The following is an 18,564-nucleotide window of genomic DNA, read 5'->3' on the forward strand; positions in this document are numbered from 1 at the left end:
TACGAATTCTAGATCGCGGGGAGTGAATTTAGCTACGCAGTCACTGTGAGGAAGGTATGTATTGTCCGCATTTTAGAGAAGGACCAGAGCGACAGAGGGCCACATTGTGAACGCCTTCTCGTGGGAGCAGGTACCACTCATGCAAATACTTCCATTGATGTCAGTGAGACACCTCGTGTAAGTAATCACTCAGCAATGTGAGTAAGGGACTCACAATGTGGTCCTGAGAAATTAACGGGGCTAATATGGCCCTAATTTGGGCTGATTACCCAACTTCAGACACCTGAGCCCTGATTTTCTGAGATGCTGAGCAGTCACAGTCAGACGGGCTTCAGACCGAATTGTGAGTGCCTAGCATCTTTGAAAAACAGGCTCCTCATGTCTAAAGTTGGGCACTCAAAAACCAAGGCACCCAGAAATAGACACCACTTCTGAAAATGTGGGATAAAGAGATTAACACAGGGTCCCCGGGGTACTGCTGTGATAGAACCTGGGTCTCATGACTCCAAGGGCTTTGGAAAACAGGATCAGGCCCAAAGCAAAATGTGTGCGTTTCAGCTTTTCTAGTTATGTTGCTTTAAAGAAGCTAAATGTTTTGTGCAGCATGGCTGGGGGAAAAGTCATGCAGCTGCAGTCTCAGCAATGCTATCATTCGCTGTTGGTTGCGCCTTTTAAGACTATGCATTTGGAAATACAGCATGTTGTGTGTTTGATATCTTGGTTTTATTTCTCAATAGATGATGTGGCAGTAAAGATCCCTGCTTATGCCTGGGTGAACTCTGATCCTGAGCAGAAGCCTGACCTCTGATACCTGTTCCACCATGTACCTGTTTCATCCTCTGTGGAGTGCTGGTATGGTGTTCCAAGGGATACTTCAGCTATTTTACCACATGGCAGTTGCAGTGGATAAAGCATATATGATACCAATGAAACTGCAATCAGTTTGCATATAATTTTTTTCTCCTAATTGTGAAAATGGAGACTTTTTATTTTAATACCATGGTCCATTTTCACTAATTGTTATTAAAAGATCACTATGTCCCAACTAATTACCCCAGTGATAGCTGTATCTGCAAATGCTGGTTTTCCAGTTGCTTCTCCTGGACTCAAGCATGCTATATTTCCATGTACATGTTAATTCTGGAAGCTTATATCAACTCTCTTCTATTTCCAGTGTTCCTGGCAGTTGAAATGTTGTATCATCAGATAGAAGACTCAATAAATGTAATATGTAATTAAAGTTATTGTGGCAAATTCTATTAATTACACCAGTGCAGCCCAACTGACTTTAAGTTTGCATGGGTGTAACTGACAAGAGATTTGAATCTATTAACTGTAGTGTGGACATTAATGAGATATTATATTGATGGTATGTTTCCTAATTATTTTTTATCCTAAATTACTATCATAGTACACAGTCAAAGGAGCCAATTCCCATTCCTAAGAATTACTTCCCAACTTCCAGTTCTCTGGCCCAATTCTCTTTCCCTGGCATTGTGGTAATCTGGTTTCTAGCACCAGTGCAGCTCTTCTTCAGACTCACTTCCATAGTATGATCTAATCCAGGGGTTCTCAAACAGGGGGTCGGGACGCCTCAGGGGGTGACAAGGTTATTACATGAGGGGTCACAAACTGTCAACCTCCACCTCAAACCCAACTTTGCCTCCAGCATTTATAATGGTATTAAATATATAAAAAGGTGTTCTTAATTTATAAGGGGGGTCGCACTCAGAGGCTTGCTATGTGAAAGGGGTCACCAGTAAAAAAGTTTGAGAGCCACTGACTAAGCTATGACTCCTGTTTCCTCTTCCCAGTTTAGTTCACCTCTTTCATTGACTCCCCAGTATATCCAGACTCATGCCCCAGCAAGTCCCAACTTCTTCCCAGCTGAAGTAATCTTTTCTCCCTTAACTATCTTGCTGAATTGTCCCCCACTGTTATGTATGTGACAGCGTGGCACAGGGCCTTCCAGATTAGAGATGATTCATCCCTGACCCCACAGCTGCTTTTGGATTTCAGCAGAACAGTCCCTTCTGCTGAATTGGAGATTTATTACTGCTGCTTTTAAAAATGCTCCCATCCCCCTTTCCAGCTGATCAGGAAAACTTTAGTCCCCAGGTTGTTTTTCTATTTTTCTAGTGTGGTTTCTTCAAACTCTTGCCAGTTTGAAGGACAGATTGTCCAGACTGAGAACATCTTTGAAACACTATTCTCCTCAGTGAGCCAATCCTTGCTGATGTTCACAGTGGGTCTCTCCAGGCAATCCAGTTTTCCTGTACCACCTTGTTGGAAAGGAATGCTTCACAGACAGAGGCATTCTCTAGCCCAATTTATACAGCGCTCATTGAAGTCAATATGAGTCTTTTTGTCTTCAGTGGGTTTTGGGTCAGACCCATAATGAGAAGCCAAAGTATAATTGACTATAAACCCTTCCCTTCTTGAGGTGTGAAATCTTTAATGGGGATCAGACAAGGCCCTATCCCTCACTTGACAGCCCTAATGAGAGTGTAGTTCAGCAAGCAGGCTTTAAAACTTGGTGAGAATTTCCCACGGGTATTAATTTATCTGCATTTAAGAAACGAACATGGTTTATTGTAACAAACTACTCACAACAAAAGGTATGTAAGAGGGGAAAATGTATGTCCACTTTTGTAAAGTCTAGAAGCGTCTCTGGAGCATCTGTATGTCAGTAATATTACAAGTACAGAAACGAGGCTTTTGAAATAATTGTTTGATTAAAAACATAACAGTCGGAAAAGAAAGCCAGAAAATGAAGATTTGAAACAGACACTACCAGAAGCTTTGCATAGGCCCATTAGTGCTGCTTTCTCTCTCTCTCTCAAACACACACCAAGTTTGGGTGAGTCAGGAGCAAAGGAATTGATTTCATTAGAAAACATTTTAAACTTTGTAAATCGGATGGGATGGTAGAAACTGGATCCACTGTTACATCTGGCATATGCCTTCTGACAGCACAAACAATGAACTGGAGGTTGGGTAAGTGATGTAGCCAATTTATCACAGCAGCATTATCTAGAGACATCAAGCACATTCATCTACCATCAAGATGATAAAGAGGGGAGTCCATCATCAGATGGTATGCTATTTGTTCTTGAGCTCCACGGGGGCAGGATGGGGAGCTCAAGTAGATTAACAGTAAAGATATAAGTTAAACTGCCCATGACTCCAACATATCCTGTTGTAACGAAGAAGGATCTTTTGGCTCATATGGTTGTCTGGGGGGCATGCAAGAGCATATCCAGAGACACTAGAGGCTGCAGATATGAGTTGTCTATCTGTCAAGAAATGCTACATCAATGCAAAACATAGCCCTGAGCCTCCTGTTGCTGCCATTCCTTAGAAAGTTTGTGTCCGAGGTACTGTCTGGGAAGCTCAATGGTTTCAAAAAAGTGGTCACATTATCTGGCATTTTGGATGTGGCTTTGAGATGAAATTGTGATGTAAGCTGTCTTGGTGGTTGACTGTGCACAACAATGCAGCCCTGGATCTGCCCTCACACCTAATTGCTGGGGCAGCAAGGGGAGCTGGGAGTGGAAGGGTGGAGATGTGAGTTGTCTGGGTTGCACCAGATGATACGAAGGCCATAGTTGATACTTGAGTCCAGCTTGCCACAATAATGACTGGAGATCCAAGCTGCTGCACAGTATTCCATGGATACAATCATTATGGGACTGGTAGATGTCCGTCAGGTTGCAGCACTGCCGCCGTAGGAGTTGCTGGCAAGGCTGCAGAGAAATGGGATTCCTGACTGAACTTTAGCATGTTTGCTTTCTAAGTTGTTGAAAGGACAGACAGCTGTCAAGCTTTATTTCCAAATAAGTAAGTCATGGTTAAAAAAACAATTGGTTGATTGCTTGGGAGGATCTGTAGCTGCCAATGTCATTGTTACTTAGACTAGGTATTTTTTATCTTGCTCATTTTGGTCCCCACTTTTAGATATGGCCCTCTAGCATAAGATTTATATTTTTGATGGGTGATAGAGTTTGGGACTACCAAATTGTAGGGTGTTTACTGTAATTAGCTCTGCTTTCAGTATTGTGGCTAAGGAAATAAAAGTGCTGGTGACTGGAATCTGGTTCCTAGCACTGTTTTATCCCTACACTATCTGTCACTAGTTGGCCTTGAGTATTACGTATTCAAGCCATTTTTAAAGAGAAGTTGTCAGAGTTTACGTGTCTCACACCTTCTTTTTTCTCCTTGGTAGCAGCAGCTGTCCTTGTCAATGCCCAGCAAACTCCCACAACGCCTGAGCTATTCCTGGGAACTTGGAAACTCGTTTCCAGTGAAAACTTTGAGGAATACATGAAAGAACTGGGTGAGACATTATTATTTTGACAGGGGACTGGAAATGTGTCTGCCTTCAGAGAGAAGGTGCTGAGTCTGTCCTTTGTTCCTCTGCTTCTCTAAAGTGGCAAAGCTGTACTTGGTGTACATCCAGAGAAGGGCTGGAAGGAAAGGTGACTAACTCACCTTCACATTTTGCTGATCCTGGGGCCATCAGGCACTGCCCTGGTCCCAGCACAGGTTTGAGCAGCCTACAGGCTGCTGTATCTTGCATTGGCTGCAAATAACTCCCAGAGGTTATGGCACCTGATGATGAGCCAGCTGCAGGGACTCTTTAGCTATAATCACCATGGTAGATTTCAAGGACGAAGTAAAAGGGGGAGTTATGTTAGATTTTATCAGTGGTGTAAGTAGGGCAGTCCGGTCCAGTCTGCCATACAAGTAAGCTATTTATAGCCGGTATGGCATACTGGAAAGACACAGGAGGAGCAGAACGCCAGGCCGCCGGGCAGCCCCATGCCAGCAGCTCCTGCAGCGTGGCTGTACTGCCCCCAGCCCTTCCACACAGCTGCGTGCCTGCGTCTCCTATCCGGGATTTGTACAGCAGCCCTGTCATAGCACATGGCTGGGGGCGGGGCTGGGATGGTACAGCTGCGCCGGAGGAGCTGCTGGCATGGGGCTGCCAGTGCTCCTTTCGCCGCGACGGTTCCCGGGAGAGTGCTGTGGTTCAAGGCTCTCCCAGGAACCGCAGCAGTGAAAGGAGCAGAACCCCACGCCGGCAGCTCCTCCTGCACAGCTGTACCGTCCCAGTCTCCCTCTACAGACCCTGGACAGGACTCAGGAGATGCAGCTGCATGGAAGGGCTGGGGGCAAGGCTGAGGGCTATACAGCCGCACCAGAGGAGCTACCAGCATGGGGCTCGGTTGCCAGCATGTTTGAAAAAAATATTCTCTGCTCTCAGAGGGAGCTAGTTTGAAGCTCTTCTGCTGGCAATTCCCAAAGCAGGTGTGACTGTGAACTGGCTATTGTTCCAGAGAGCAAGCCCTCTTCTCTTAGCAGCCCACACAGCAGCTGTGCCGTGTCCACTCACTGGGGGCGCTCCCCCCTGCAAGTAACATGGGATGGATCGAGGGGAGGGAAGAGGAGAGCACAGAGCCCCAGCCTGGGGTCACGTGAGGAGTCATGTGCCCCCCCAGCTTTAGCTGGTGCAGCGTACCAGTAAGAAATGAATTCTACTTGCACCACTGGATTTTATCAATCTCTACTAAAGTCAACATCCTGTATTAAGAGGAAAGGGAAATCTAGGTTTCTGAGAGTGATAGAAACAGGAAACAAATAGTGCTCTTCAATGACAGAGCAGAACTTCCTGGAAAAAGTTTGGCGCAGTCTGGCCCATCTTCACCCCTAAGGCAATACCATAATTATCCGTTTAATACTCAAACTACTACTGATGGCTAAGTGATACTCTCATATCATGCACTTTCTCGGTATCAGAAAGGGGTGCAGAATGAGATTTTCTCCAACTCTTGTGCTATTGCTTCATTCCTGTTAGAGGTCTAGAATGCATCACTGGAACTCTTACATACTGGAAAAACTCAAAAGCGTGTCTCTTTCACCAGCAGACGTTAGTCCAGTAAAAGTTACCTCACCCACTTTGTCTCTTTAATAAAAGATGACACACAGTCCATTCCTATAGCAGGAGAACAGTGTTGTACCTAAATTGAGAGGCACTGGGGCCATCTAGGAAGATACAGGCCAACAAACCTTACTTCAGCATCTGGCAAGGTGAGCACCCGAATAACTAAAGGCAGAGCTCTAAAAGCCAGAGGTGGAAGCAAAAGGAACAAGCCAAAACCTGTTTTGAAATGGTAAGTTATCTTCCCAATAGCATCGTGTGCCAGTTAAAGTAGATGAAGACAGACAGTTGACTTGTCTTTTGAAAAAAAGCTTTTTTGTAAGTCTCTCTCAAGAGACGAGGTTGGAAGATAATTAGTCTCAGGGGAAAGGCAAATAATTGGCAACTGGTAAAGGAGGAAGGTTATGCAATTTTGAACATTGTAAAGTAGTACACATCCCTGAGATGCTCCAATGGTAATAAGATGAGTCTTATGTTTGTTAACGATCCTGAACAGGGGGGTTTAGAGATGTGACAATTTGCCAGTAATTTAAAAATTGATTAGGTGAGACTAAGGAAGATTGTTTTCCTTGCTGTTGAGGAATTGCAGAGCAGGCTAATGAGCAGCACAAATGCTGGTGAAAATCATTGGTGATGAGTGAATGGTACGGTAGCAGTTACCTATCAGTTTGAGCTACTTACACACACTGCAGAATTCTCAGTCAACAACAATTACTCAAAGACAAGTGTCATTGAAAGGATGCAGCAATTAGAAACCAGAATGTATTGAGATGGGACTGAAGGCAGAAAGACTTCTTATGCCACTATATAAAATTGTTAGCACCCTCATCTTGAGCATTGTGCTCATCGCGGAGTGTCCATCTCAGGAGAAGGAGACATCAGTAACAAAGATCCAGAAAAGAGGAGATAAGTGATTTTTTAGTAGTTTAGGACGTTGGTTCATTTCCAAGACCCCCTCAGGAAGCCCTCTAACTATATTCCTTCTCCCACCTAGACAGACTTCCAAGGGGGTATTCTAGACCTCCAACTTCCTAGCATTCTTCTTGAAGCAGTGGGGGTTTTCCCAGTTGGTGTTCCCTCTACCATATTCCTTTGACTATCATCCATGCATTTTTGTGTCTGTCCCTCAATTACACGACCCCCATTTCTTTGTTAATTCCCAGAATAGGAAGAAGCCAATCTTGTGCCAAGGGTTTGGCTTTTTGGGGCACTCCTGCCCTAATCAAGGTCAAGTAGGCCACTTCAGGTATATCTTTCCCCAATTAGACACTTGTGGGTGGCTTGTGCCAGCTGATGTGGGTTGGGGCTAAGGGACTGTTTAATTGCAGTGTAGACATTTGGTCTCAGACTGCTCTAGGCTACTGAGATGGGAGAGACCCATGCTGTGGCCTGATTGCAGTATAAGCAGATCTTTCCAAGGGATCAGGCATCACTACCACACAAATACTCTAGGACATTAGTCTGGAAATATTTTATTCACTCGCCACACTTCAAACAAGTGTTAACTAAATTGAAGTATGGTACATTGCGGGCACATGACTATTCAAAACTTTTACAAACAGAAGGGAAACAGTAGCCTTTATCTTGTGGAACTGAGCCAGTTCCCAGCAGCAAGTTATAGTTAACTGCAGATAGTTTCTTCATGCTTTCTCATAGACTCTAGTGCAGATGGCATACTTCATGGTACATTCCTAGAAGGATAAAGAGGAGTTCAATGAAATTACAATAGCAAGACAAAATAGAAATGTCTCAACAAAGCTGTTCTGCAAGTCTAGCATGCACCTGAAGGTAGAGGGCATTCAAATAGACCGCAATCTAAGTCACCACCTTTAGCACTGAATTACATTAGTAATCCACTGGTCTCAAAAGTTTAGAAGAAGTTATTGTACAGCAATGGTCTTTAAGCAGTACTTAGAAGTGGAAATTGTTTTAGCCAACGCTGTTCAAAGATACAACATGAGGGGTTTTCACTTGTTAATAAAAACACTGGTCCACATTATCCAAAATAAAGAGATTAACATGGGGATTCAGCTATCTGTGAAGATCAGTGTTCATTGATCAGATAACAGGAACTGTCTCACTTACCACGACCATCTTTCCATCCACCACCTCTCTCTTTATTGTGGTCTCTTTGTCATCCCATTTCTGCACATGAATCATTGAGCCATTGTCCAAGGTTACAACACTCTGGAAAGACATAACAGCAAGGTGAGCGATTTTGCCAGCATTTTGCAAGTTAAAGGGGCTATTTACCCCGTGTATCATACCATGTTCTCAGCTCTGTGTCCTAATCAAAATTCCAGATCCATGGTACAGCTGTATCGGATGGTTTTCAGACTGTATTGCTTTCAAGTAGATTATTCTATCACCTCCCTCCGCCCAAAGAGGGCAAGAAAATCCACACATCACAAGCTGATCAGTAACACCAAGCACTCCCCCTGCCCCAACCCCTTACTTTAGTTTTCCTGTTATCTGTTGTGGTTTCCTCAAATTCTTGGCCCAGCTTGAAGGAGATCTCTGTATTTTTAACAGGGCTCTCTGTTTTGATTGTTAGTATATCCTCATCAGCACTGATGAGGACAGTAGGCTTTGCCAGGCTGCCCAGTTTCCTCATGGCAAAACCCACTCCTGAAGAAGACACAAGATACCATCTAAGAGTTCACGCTGATCTGAAAACAAAGGAAAGACAGCAGTTCTGTCTGGCAATGAAGGAGAGAGCACAAAGCGTGGCCTGGAAACAGAGTGGGACAATTAGGAGGACATGCACAGATAAACACCCTGTCCCCCCGAAAAGGCATCAGAAGTATAGATGTGTATTTCCCCCCACCCAACAGATAGTCAGCAGGCTTAAAGGATCCTTAGCTGATCATCTCTTACTTCAGAGAGAAGTTTTCCTTTTGATAAAATATTTCCAGGTATCTTTATTAAAGATGTGAGGAATACACACATTTTGGGGAGTCAAGAGGTTTCCCCATCTCCCATGTCAAACCAAACACTGAAGGAGCAGGTAGAGGAGAGAATCAGAGGCGCACAGTTATGGGAGGCAGTGTTCTCTAGTGGATTTACCACTAGATGAGGACTCAAGAGACCTGGGTTCTTTCCCCAGCTCTTCCACTGGGCTTCTGGGTGACCTTCGGCAAGTCACTTAAGCTCTCTGTGCCTCAGTTTCTCATCTATAAAATGGGGATAATGATACCGGTGTCCTTTGTAAAGGACTTTAAGATCTAGCAGTGAAAGTCACTATACAAGAGCCCAGTATTCATTATTGTATGTTACTACATCATGGCAGCTGCCATTTTACCTTTAGTTGTATGCCTTTATGCATACATGCTTTTTTGTTTTGTGTCTACAAGTCTCGCTAAATAGCAGGATTATTATGCAAGCCAGTCTACAGTCTTGCCCCTTTCCATCTCACTTATTTAGATGGGCTCTACTTCATTTATGACTCCCCATATAAGCCACTGGATAGGTTGCCTCAGTGACACCTGTGTAACTGATTTGAATACAGGTTCACCAATGGAGCATGGAATTTACTCTAGTGTGTGTCAGTTACCTAAGTCATATCTTTCAAGGAGTCTTTGTAGTCTGAAGAGCACCCACAGGAAAGCACCTTTTTACTCAGTAGATATGTGGTCTGTGGATTTAGTCATTGCTGCTTACATTAGTGACAAAAATAAGTTGTTACTTCGTTTGACTCTGTTTACCCAACAGAAGCAGAACAAACATGAGTCAGGGAGCTAGACTTCATGCAGTCCTGTTTACACAAGATGGGTTCACAAGTTGCGATCATTTACCCCTCTACAAGCCCATTGAATGCAGCAGAGTTGCACAGCAGCCACAGAAAGCATAGTCTGACCCTCATCACTGCTGATTACATACAAAACAGAAAAAAAAATCCAACTTAACTCTCAGAACCTAACTTGTGTTTGGTACCAAGGAATTTTATTTTAACTCGTAAGCTGAGAACATTAGATATGGAGTTATTGAAATACAATGAGGGATCTCTACAATGCCTTTTTACCGCCTCCCCACCCAGTGTGGCAATTTAAGACTATACGTAGCATATTGTCATTTTCAGACTGAACAGTCTGATGAGAACTAATTAAGTAACTGTTGTATACCTTGGCACTCTACAAGATAGCACCTGTACATATCTGAGCCATACACAAATTACAGACTCTAGGAAATGCAGTATCAAGAAATAGGAACACCCTTGAGTACAATTAACTGGCAGCCCCTGAAAAATCAGTATAAGTTTGGGTTTTTTTGGTTAAGTTACAAGGGTAAACTCCAGACCCACTACAGTTTATGTGAAGAGAAAAAGCATCACAAGATTATTCATTAAGAAAACAGTATTTCTCACCTAATTCTTTCATATAATCTTCAAATTTTTCACTGGAGACAAGTTTCCAGGTTCCTAAGAACTGATCACACATTCTATAGATATTTACTAGACAATAATCCTTAGAGGGGAAACCCCCCCTCTACCCCCAAACTTTCAGCAAGAAACCAACCAGCAATATATCATAACCCCCCTTCCCCTTATTTTTAAAGATTTCCTGGACATGTGATACTTGGGGGCTGACCAATGGGAGAAAATTATGTCAGGCCCCCTAATTACCAGTATTTCATTTTTGTAACAAAGTGAAATTCAAGGTGCTTATGGTAAAAACCATAAGGAAAGAAAGAATCCACAAACTCAGGCCCTGGTTCTGCAAGTACTTATGCATGTGCTTAAGTATTCCCTTTGGCTTCAGTGTTTCTAAAGTTAAGTACATATTTGCAGGATAATGATCTTAGCTTTCACCTGACACTATAGGGGATCATTTGAAAAGAAATTAGCCTTCCAAAATAAGAGTTGCATCTATCTTAAAGGGACAGGGTCAACTATTTAAGCCCCCATAAAGTAAGTGGAATTTAAAAAACAGTGGATTATATTCCTAAAGTCTCCATGATACCTTGCATATAATATTGTATTTTAAAGAAATGAACAATCCTCGGATTCTAATTGAACTGCCTCCCTTCCCGCCCAGCAATAGCTGAGCCAACAGACCTAGAAGCCATATCAGGGACTGTCAGGAGCTCTGCGGCACATAATGATTAGTGGGGGTTCGGTATCGCAGATGGAATGATAAATTGGGAGGATTCTTAACTGGTGTGGGTATTGAGCAGTGCTTCTATATCCTGGGAAATTTCCCAAACCCTGGGAATTTGTGAGTAAAATGTTTCAACTTGGGAAATTGAGAATTTTCATTCAAAACATTTTACTCACAAATTCCCAGATTTTGGGACATTTCCCAGGATATAGAAGCACTGTAAAAAACTTTATCTGGGAATTTTTCACCAGATTTGGGAAATTTTTAGTGTTAGGTTGGGAAAAGTTGGCATCACAATATAGAAGCACTGGTATTGAGGGACTTTTGTGGTCATGGCAGAGCAGCCCTCTGCACTGCAGCTGGTGGGAGCAGGGGGGGAAGTTGACAAAAAGTTGAAGTACATCACCACTCCCCGCCCCCCAATTTGAGCACTGTACTTAGGGGAGGAGATAAGATGTTGGTGGAGCCAGGTTTGAGAGCAATCAGAACTTGCTCAGTTTAGGGGGAAGGTCAGAACTTGCTAGGAGCCAGGAAACATCACCACAGGCAGTAATCAAGCCTTGTGTAGGGCCTGACAGGCAAATCAGGAAGGGACTCTTTGAAGCTACACAAACTGACAGGTCTCTTTACAGCTGATCCCTCTCTAATTGGGGAAGGCTGATTCTTCATATTTATTATGTTTCTCCATTGAAAACACTAAGTTTTGAATAGCAGATTAATTTGGAATTAGTGACCTTTATTAATTGCCCTTTTGTGCTAAATGAAATAACAGTGAAAGTGATTGGAGTCCTTACATTGCCTCTCCTGATTGGTTGTCCCTGAGTATCACATGTTTAGGGCATCTTTAAAATGAAGTGACTGAGCACCTATATTTCATAGCAGTTTCTGATCTTAGAAGAAGACTATTTTCTTCTTTGCTTAGTAATTTTTCCAGTTATATTTTACATCATGTGTGAGCTATTTTTAGGAAGCTGGAAACTCATTTCCAGTGAAAACTTTGAGAGCTATATGAAAGAATTAGGTAAGGACTATATTATCAGTTAAGCAGGTTTTGTTTTTTTTGGTTTTTTTTTTTCTTAAAATAGAAGATACCGAGAGTGCATTTGGGTGGTGTTTTTCTTTTTCTTTTTTTTTTTTTTTTGTTTGTTTTATGAATGGTTCACTCTGGTACCAGAGTGGAATGGCTCTATAGTATTGATATGTTTGAATTTGGGGTGACAGAACAATTTCATTATATGTTACAAATCTTTCCTAATGAATAGTCAATTTGCTAATCTTCCCTCCTCTAAGAAGGAAGAGCTATCTTGTATCTGCATGGAGCTGTTTACTGATATTGTATTCTTAACTATTGATTGTGCAGCCACAAACGAATTATCACTCATAAGCAGGAAATGTTATGAGGGCTCTAATGTAATTACTTGAATGGCTGATACTAGGTATGTAGCTAAACAAACACCACTATTATTTAGGAAAGCTTGGATTAAGATTTAAACTCCACATCTATTGCTTGTATCTAGTTGTCTCCTAGAGCATGCTAGTACAACTCAATTTACTGTTTCAACTTCTAAGGTGACTATTAAAATGGCACCTTCTTACAACATACAGAGGGAAAAGGTCTATATAGTATCTGATAGAAGTACACAAAAAAGACCATTAGAACTGCAGCGTCTATATGACTGAGAGCCATGACTTCTAGTACATCCACAGACCTATTTACCAAGCTCTCTCTCTTGGAGGTGTATGTAAAATCCAAGTTAGTAACTTGTACCTTTCTTTTCAAGGGGTGGGTTTAGCTACTAGGAAGCTTGGCAGCCTGGCCAAGCCTAGTGTGGTGATCAGCACCAATGATGACATAATAACCATCAAGACAGAGAGCACCTTTAAAAACACAGAGATCTCCTTCAAGCTGGGGGAAGAGTTTGAGGAAACCACAGCAGATGACAGGAAAACCAAGGTGAGGGCTAATCTTTAAAGGTGACCTGCAAAGGACTTTTGGGTTTGTGCCCTTTCTTGCTTCATGATGACTTTCTTTAGACATAGTTCCCTTCTGCCCCTGCCTCATAAGAACTGGGGAGGTCATGCTCGGCACTTCTGGTTGGCTTTGGGGCAATCCTCATGCCCATTGTGCTTCCACAATAAGGTCTAACCACTTCCTTTCTCTGAAGTGGTCACTAGTCACTGGAACTAACTAAGATGGTAAATAAAATGCTTACTCTAAAAAATCCCTTCTATAAATGGCTTGGCTTTCAATGTTTGTTAAAGTACACCTCTACCCTGATATAACGCGGTCCTCAAGAGCCAAAAATCCCTAATGTGTTATTGGTGCTACCCTGTTATATCGGGGTAGCAGCAGCAGGGATCTAGCGGTGATTTAAAGAGCCTGGGGCTCCCCACAGCACCGGAGCACCGGGCCCTTTAAAGTGCTGCCCGAGCCCCGGGGTTACTGCGCTATACGCAAACCTGTTATATTGTGTTGCATTATATCGGGGTAGAGGTGTAGTAATTTGACTACTTAAGTTGCCCTATCCTTTTTGTGTAGGAAAAACTGGCATTGCTAACACTCAACTAAAAACACAACAAAAAACTGACCATATCCAGCCCTCCTTCATACACTATAAAGCAGAAAATGGGCACAAGCCCAGCTCTTCCCTCTAAAGGCTGACCAGTAAATGTTCCTTATCGGCTGCATGGTGTCGAACAGGAGTTTCTCTCAAAGGGACTAGCTGCAAAATTTCAATAGCAGGATGTTTTCACTGAATTCAAGGTGCCTGAGGCCCAGAAACTTACTCTAAGACAAGTGCATCTGGGGTGAAGGGAGGGTTATGTAGTAGTCTTGGCAGTGGCACCTTATACTATGTCTAATCACCCTCACATTGGTCAGGATGGAATAGGGCTTTTCTCCCTTTCCTTGCCATGTTTTCTTATGCAGCTGCACCTACTGGAGGAGCTTATGTGGTGGGCCAAAGCAGATGGTGCCTCTATGCATCCATGTAATGCATTATCTCATAGGGCACTACATCAAATCACAAGTGATACACAAGGTAGCTGGGACTGGCCCCAACTCCAGAGGTGAAAGTAAGCTGGTACAGCATACCAGCAAGAGTCGGCACGCAGTACTGGACCGGCTTCACCAGGTGACAATTTAAAGGGCCTGGGGCTCTCAGCAGTGGCTAGATCCCCGGGCCCTTTAAATTGCTATACCAGCCCTGCTGCCGGAGCCCTCGGGGTAGCAGAAGTGGCTAGGACCCCTGGGGTTCCACCGCGGTAGCGGTGGCCAGGAGCTCCTGGCCCATTAAATCACCACCAGAGCCCTGCCGCCACTACCCCAGGGCTCCAGCAGCAGGGCTTGGGCAGCGATTAAAGGGCAGGGGCTCCCAGCTACTGCAGCGGAGCCGTGGGCCCTTTAAATCTCCACCAGATCCCTGAGGTAGCAGCAGCAGCTGGGAGCCTCTGGGGATCTGTGGCCAATTTAAAGGGCCTGGGGCTCTGCTGTGGTAGTGTCGGCCGGGAGCCCCAGGCCCTTTAAATCGCCGCTGGAGCCCTTGGCCACTGCTGCTACCCTGGGGCTCCGACAGCGGGGCTCAGGCTGTGATTTAAAAGGCCTGGGGCTCCACTGCAGTCAGGGCCATCCTTACCCATAGGCAAAGTAGGCAGCTCCGTGGGGCACCAAATTTCCTGGTGCCCTGCGCAGCTGTGTGTTGCTCCCACCCCTGCTCCAGCTCTTCCCCAGGCCCCTGCCCCTGCTCCACCCCAGCCCTGCCCTCACTCCCCTGAAGATTGCGGCCAGGCCCGACCCTGCACTCACCACATAAGTGGAGCGACCCAACCCCAGCCTGCTCCACTCCCCTGGCTCCCAGCTGTGCCACTGGCAAGTGCTGGGGGGTGGTTCCCCCTCCCCCCAAGCCTGGGAGCCAGGGGAGTAGAGCAGGCTGGGGCCCCAGGCCTCCATGGGGGACTGGCCCCAGGCCAACCAGGGCGGGGCTGGCCACTTCCTGCGGGAAGTGGAGTGACCCGGCCCTATCCTGCTCTGCTGGCTCCCAGGCTTGGGGGAACCGCCCCCCAGCACTTGCCGGTGGCGCAGCTAGAAGCCAAGGGAGCGGAGCAGACTGGGGCCGGGTCGCTCCACTTCCCACATGAAGTGACCAGCCCCCGTCCCCCACACAGCCCGCCTGCGGAGGGCACCAAAATACCTAGGGATGGCCCTGACTGCTGGAGCCCTGGGCCCTTTAAATCTTGATTTTTAAAGGGCATGGGGCTTTAAAGGCCATACCCCTTCCTGTTGAGGCCCTGACCCCTGCTCAGGATTCAGTGTACTGGTAAGTCCTTCAAGTTACTTTCACCCCTGCCCAATTCCACTCTCCACCTGTGTCTCCTGACACCTTTTCTTCCAGCAGGGGGGAAGAGGGGCTGACAAGATGGATGTATTGTGGTGGCACATGTATCCCATGCTAGTCAAGGCTCACAGCTACAGTACAATGGGATCTGTGCCTTCTCAGGAGCTGTGCAAGCAGTGGTAAAGAAGCATCTGAAACCTGGGTCTTCCCAGGAAGCTTCCTGAAAGCCAGATGGAATATCTGCTGTGAACATGGGATTTGTTTAAATGATTGAAGAGGCAAATCTTCTGTGTACTGTGACTGTCTGACCCAAAGTCCCTCTGCTTCCTTTGTCTTGGCAGAGCATTATCACCTTGGACAATGGTGCTTTGATTCATGTGCAGAAGTGGGATGGCAAAGAGACAACAATAAAGAGAAAACTGGTGGATAGTAAGCTTGTGGTGGTGAGTTCAAATTTTTTTTTTTTTAACCCCTCATCTGAGCACTAAATGCTCTAGCTGAAACAGAAATGCTCATTAAGAGCTGCTGGTGCATGTAAGAAGAAAGTGAAGTACAGAAATATGGTTACCCCTCTTTTTTTTTTTTTTTTGCCTGAGCAGATGGGCAAAACTTGGCCTAGTTTATCTTTGCTTAGGAGGAAGAGTTGATTTGACATCCAGTATTTACAGTGCACGAAGTCCTGTTTCCCTGAACAGACAGCATCTTTGCTCACAGTTCCAAGCCCCTCTCCTGCCAGTACTTAAACCAAAAGTATTCAGTCTCTTGAGGTTCTCAAGGCTAGGTTCTAAGGTTCCGGCTGTATCCTTGGCTCTCTGCTTCTCTGCCACTTCTGCATCTCTTCATGCACAGAGATGCAAACCTCCACCAAACAAGAACCTGGACTGTGCAACATACCTCTGTTCTTAGGTGATGATTATACCTGTTTGGGTGGAGGCTCCTTGTGTTTCAGCTATCTGGTTCCAAAAAGGCACTTAATTATTCCTTACACTTATCACAAATGAAGGTGGACTGTTATACCCACCATTTTAAACAAGGTTCAGCCCAACCCATAACATACAAAGTAGGAAAGTTCCACTTCAAACAAAACTAGTGGAGAACCGCTAAAGAGACCAAAACCCAAGAGTTTGTATTCTTGTACTAAACACCAATCTGAGTGCTGGACAGGAAGTTAGAGGCAGATATGCAGCCTGCTGTTCCAGTATACTAGTGCTGGCTGATAAGCTGATATCCTGATCACTCTGTAACATGTTCCAGGAGGCAAGAAATGCTTGACTCTTATGCTAACATTAAATATCAGAGTGACAAATACTAAATAAACACCTTGGATTCTGATATGACAGAGATCCTTGTTCATTTAGACTCCTAGAACTCTGCTGTAATCGTTCAGAAATTGAATTAATCATCTTGCCTTCTAGGAATGCACCATGAACAAGGTCACCAGCACTAGAGTCTATGAGAGAGCCTGAGGAATTCCCATCTCCATGTTGGATCAGAGCTTGCTGTTAAGAATCCGTTCAATGACTGTTGCTGCATGACACTACTGTTCAATTCTGCAAGCGTCAATCACTTTGAGATGCAGCTTTACTAGGAATATGCTTGTAACTAATTTGCAATTAGTGACTGCGGCTATTAAATAAAACATTTCTGAGCACATAGTGCGGATTGTCTAATCTTGGTTTATTCTTTGCCAGAGGAAGGTTAACGGTCTAATAGTGACCTCGGTGGTGGTGGAGTAACATAGGTTTTGAGAGCAATTGTCTGACTACAGCTGCTTTACACAGAGTGACTATTGGCAGAACAATATTTCAACAGGGCTGCCAATGCTGTCCTAGCTAAAGCAATCATGTTTGCTTAGCCATCACTGTCCTTAGACAGCTCTTCGCATATGATTGTTTGAGGATATGGATTGAGTTTCTCTCTCAAGTAGAGAAGCCCCTCCATTTTAAGTTCCACAGTACTTAAGAGCTAGATGTTCCCAGAACCCTGCTTAATACAGTATCTAGTCCCTGAAATCTAATAGACGCTTGTGAAAATAACTGACCATAGTCCATGTTCTAGTTTTACTAGACAGCAAGTATTACCATGCTGCTGGCTTATGCAAGTACCTGTAAAAATTCCAACAGCTTGCAGCTCCACTTGGGTTAGAACAAAACTCAACTAAAGCAGCAAGACCCTCTAAAGCTAACAAAACTGGTCTTCTACACATCAGTGTAAATAGCATTACACACAGACCACTTCCATACCTCCCGTTCTTTGAATAGTAGCATATATACACCTGATTCAGGTACAGTAACTCCTCACTTAATCATCCTGGTTAACATTGCTGATCACTGAAGGAACATGCACAATTTTAAATGAGCAATATGCCCTTCTAATGTTGTTTGGCAGCTGCCTGCTTTGTCCATTGCTTGCAGGAAGAGCAGCCTGTTGCAGCTAGCTGGTGGGAGCTTGGAAGCAGGGTGGACTGGTAGCCCCCACCCCCATCAGCTCTCCACTCCCTTAAATTCCCTGTGCAGCAGCTGCCCAGCAATTGTAGCGCTCTTCTTCTTTCTTTCCCCCCCCCCCCTGCCATGTACTGCTCCTGCCCTCTGCCTTGGAGCTGCTCCCTGAGACTCCTGCTTGCTCTGTGTGGAGGGGGAAGGGGGGGAACGGCAGTGTCCTCCTGCACCCTGCGTACCCCATCTTCCAGAGAGCAGGGAGGACATAACAGGGCTCAGGGTGGAGGGAGTTTGCTGGCAGCAGCTGCAGTCTCAGCAAGCTGATCTAATTAATAAGGCAGTGTAATTAAAGAGGAAATGTGCATCTCTCACACACTGTGTGTTTGTGTGTCTGTCTCTGATGCTATCTCCCCTCCCTCCATTCCAGGTGCCCTGTAGAGTGTGAGAGTTAACCCCTGAGGGTTCAGCCAATTGCTAGCTCATCATTTAGCAGTAAGGCATTCCCTGGGAAATATCCCACCCTCTAACTCCTCCACCTTAACCAAGTTTCACAATCCTCATCACTGTGTACCAGTATTAAATTGTTTAAGACTTAGTGTATGTGTATAATATAGTATTTTGTCTGGTGGAAAAAAAATTCCCTGGAACCTAACCCCTCATTTACATTAATTCTTATATGGAAATTGGATTCGCTTATTTTGCTTAAAGTCACATTTTTCAGGAACATAACTACAATGTTAAGTAAGGCATTACTG

The 18,564-nt window shown here is 44.5% G+C and overlaps 2 protein-coding genes across 2 annotated transcripts; one reads left to right on the top strand and one right to left on the bottom strand.

Moving 5' to 3' along the window:
• Positions 1 to 741: 741 nt before the first annotated feature.
• On the bottom strand, positions 742 to 10,672 carry LOC101937756 (myelin P2 protein-like). Its single transcript, XM_005301513.3, has 4 exons — positions 10,305 to 10,672; positions 8,397 to 8,569; positions 8,027 to 8,128; positions 742 to 7,632 (listed from the first exon to the last, which is right to left on the bottom strand). The coding sequence occupies exons 1-4, from the start codon at positions 10,375 to 10,377 to the stop codon at positions 7,582 to 7,584; spliced, it is 399 nt and encodes a 132-aa protein (XP_005301570.1). The 5' UTR covers positions 10,378 to 10,672; the 3' UTR covers positions 742 to 7,581.
• A 1,227-nt stretch (positions 10,673 to 11,899) lies between these two features.
• LOC101937473 (fatty acid-binding protein, adipocyte-like) lies at positions 11,900 to 17,026 on the top strand. Its single transcript, XM_065585803.1, has 4 exons — positions 11,900 to 12,058; positions 12,819 to 12,991; positions 15,713 to 15,814; positions 16,787 to 17,026. Exons 1-4 carry the CDS (start codon positions 11,986 to 11,988, stop codon positions 16,835 to 16,837), a joined length of 399 nt encoding a protein of 132 aa, XP_065441875.1. The 5' UTR covers positions 11,900 to 11,985; the 3' UTR covers positions 16,838 to 17,026.
• The last annotated feature ends 1,538 nt before the right edge of the window (positions 17,027 to 18,564 follow it).

This window comes from Chrysemys picta, chromosome 2 (genome assembly GCF_011386835.1).
Source record: "Chrysemys picta bellii isolate R12L10 chromosome 2, ASM1138683v2, whole genome shotgun sequence".
NCBI lineage: Eukaryota > Metazoa > Chordata > Testudines > Emydidae > Chrysemys > Chrysemys picta.

Excerpts from the sequence above, each read along its gene's own strand:
- LOC101937473 (XM_065585803.1), top strand. The coding sequence starts at position 11,986 with ATGTGTGAGCTATTTTTAGGAAGCTGGAAACTCATTTCCAGTGAAAAC. Across the intron at positions 12,059-12,818 it reads GAGCTATATGAAAGAATTAG|GGGTGGGTTTAGCTACTAGG; the intron begins GTAAGGACTATA and ends TTTCTTTTCAAG. Across the intron at positions 15,815-16,786 it reads TGGATAGTAAGCTTGTGGTG|GAATGCACCATGAACAAGGT; the intron begins GTGAGTTCAAAT and ends CTTGCCTTCTAG.
- LOC101937756 (XM_005301513.3), bottom strand. The coding sequence starts at position 10,377 with ATGTGTGATCAGTTCTTAGGAACCTGGAAACTTGTCTCCAGTGAAAAA. Across the intron at positions 8,570-10,304 it reads AGATTATATGAAAGAATTAG|GAGTGGGTTTTGCCATGAGG; the intron begins GTGAGAAATACT and ends TGTCTTCTTCAG. Across the intron at positions 7,633-8,026 it reads TGGATGGAAAGATGGTCGTG|GAATGTACCATGAAGTATGC; the intron begins GTAAGTGAGACA and ends TTATCCTTCTAG.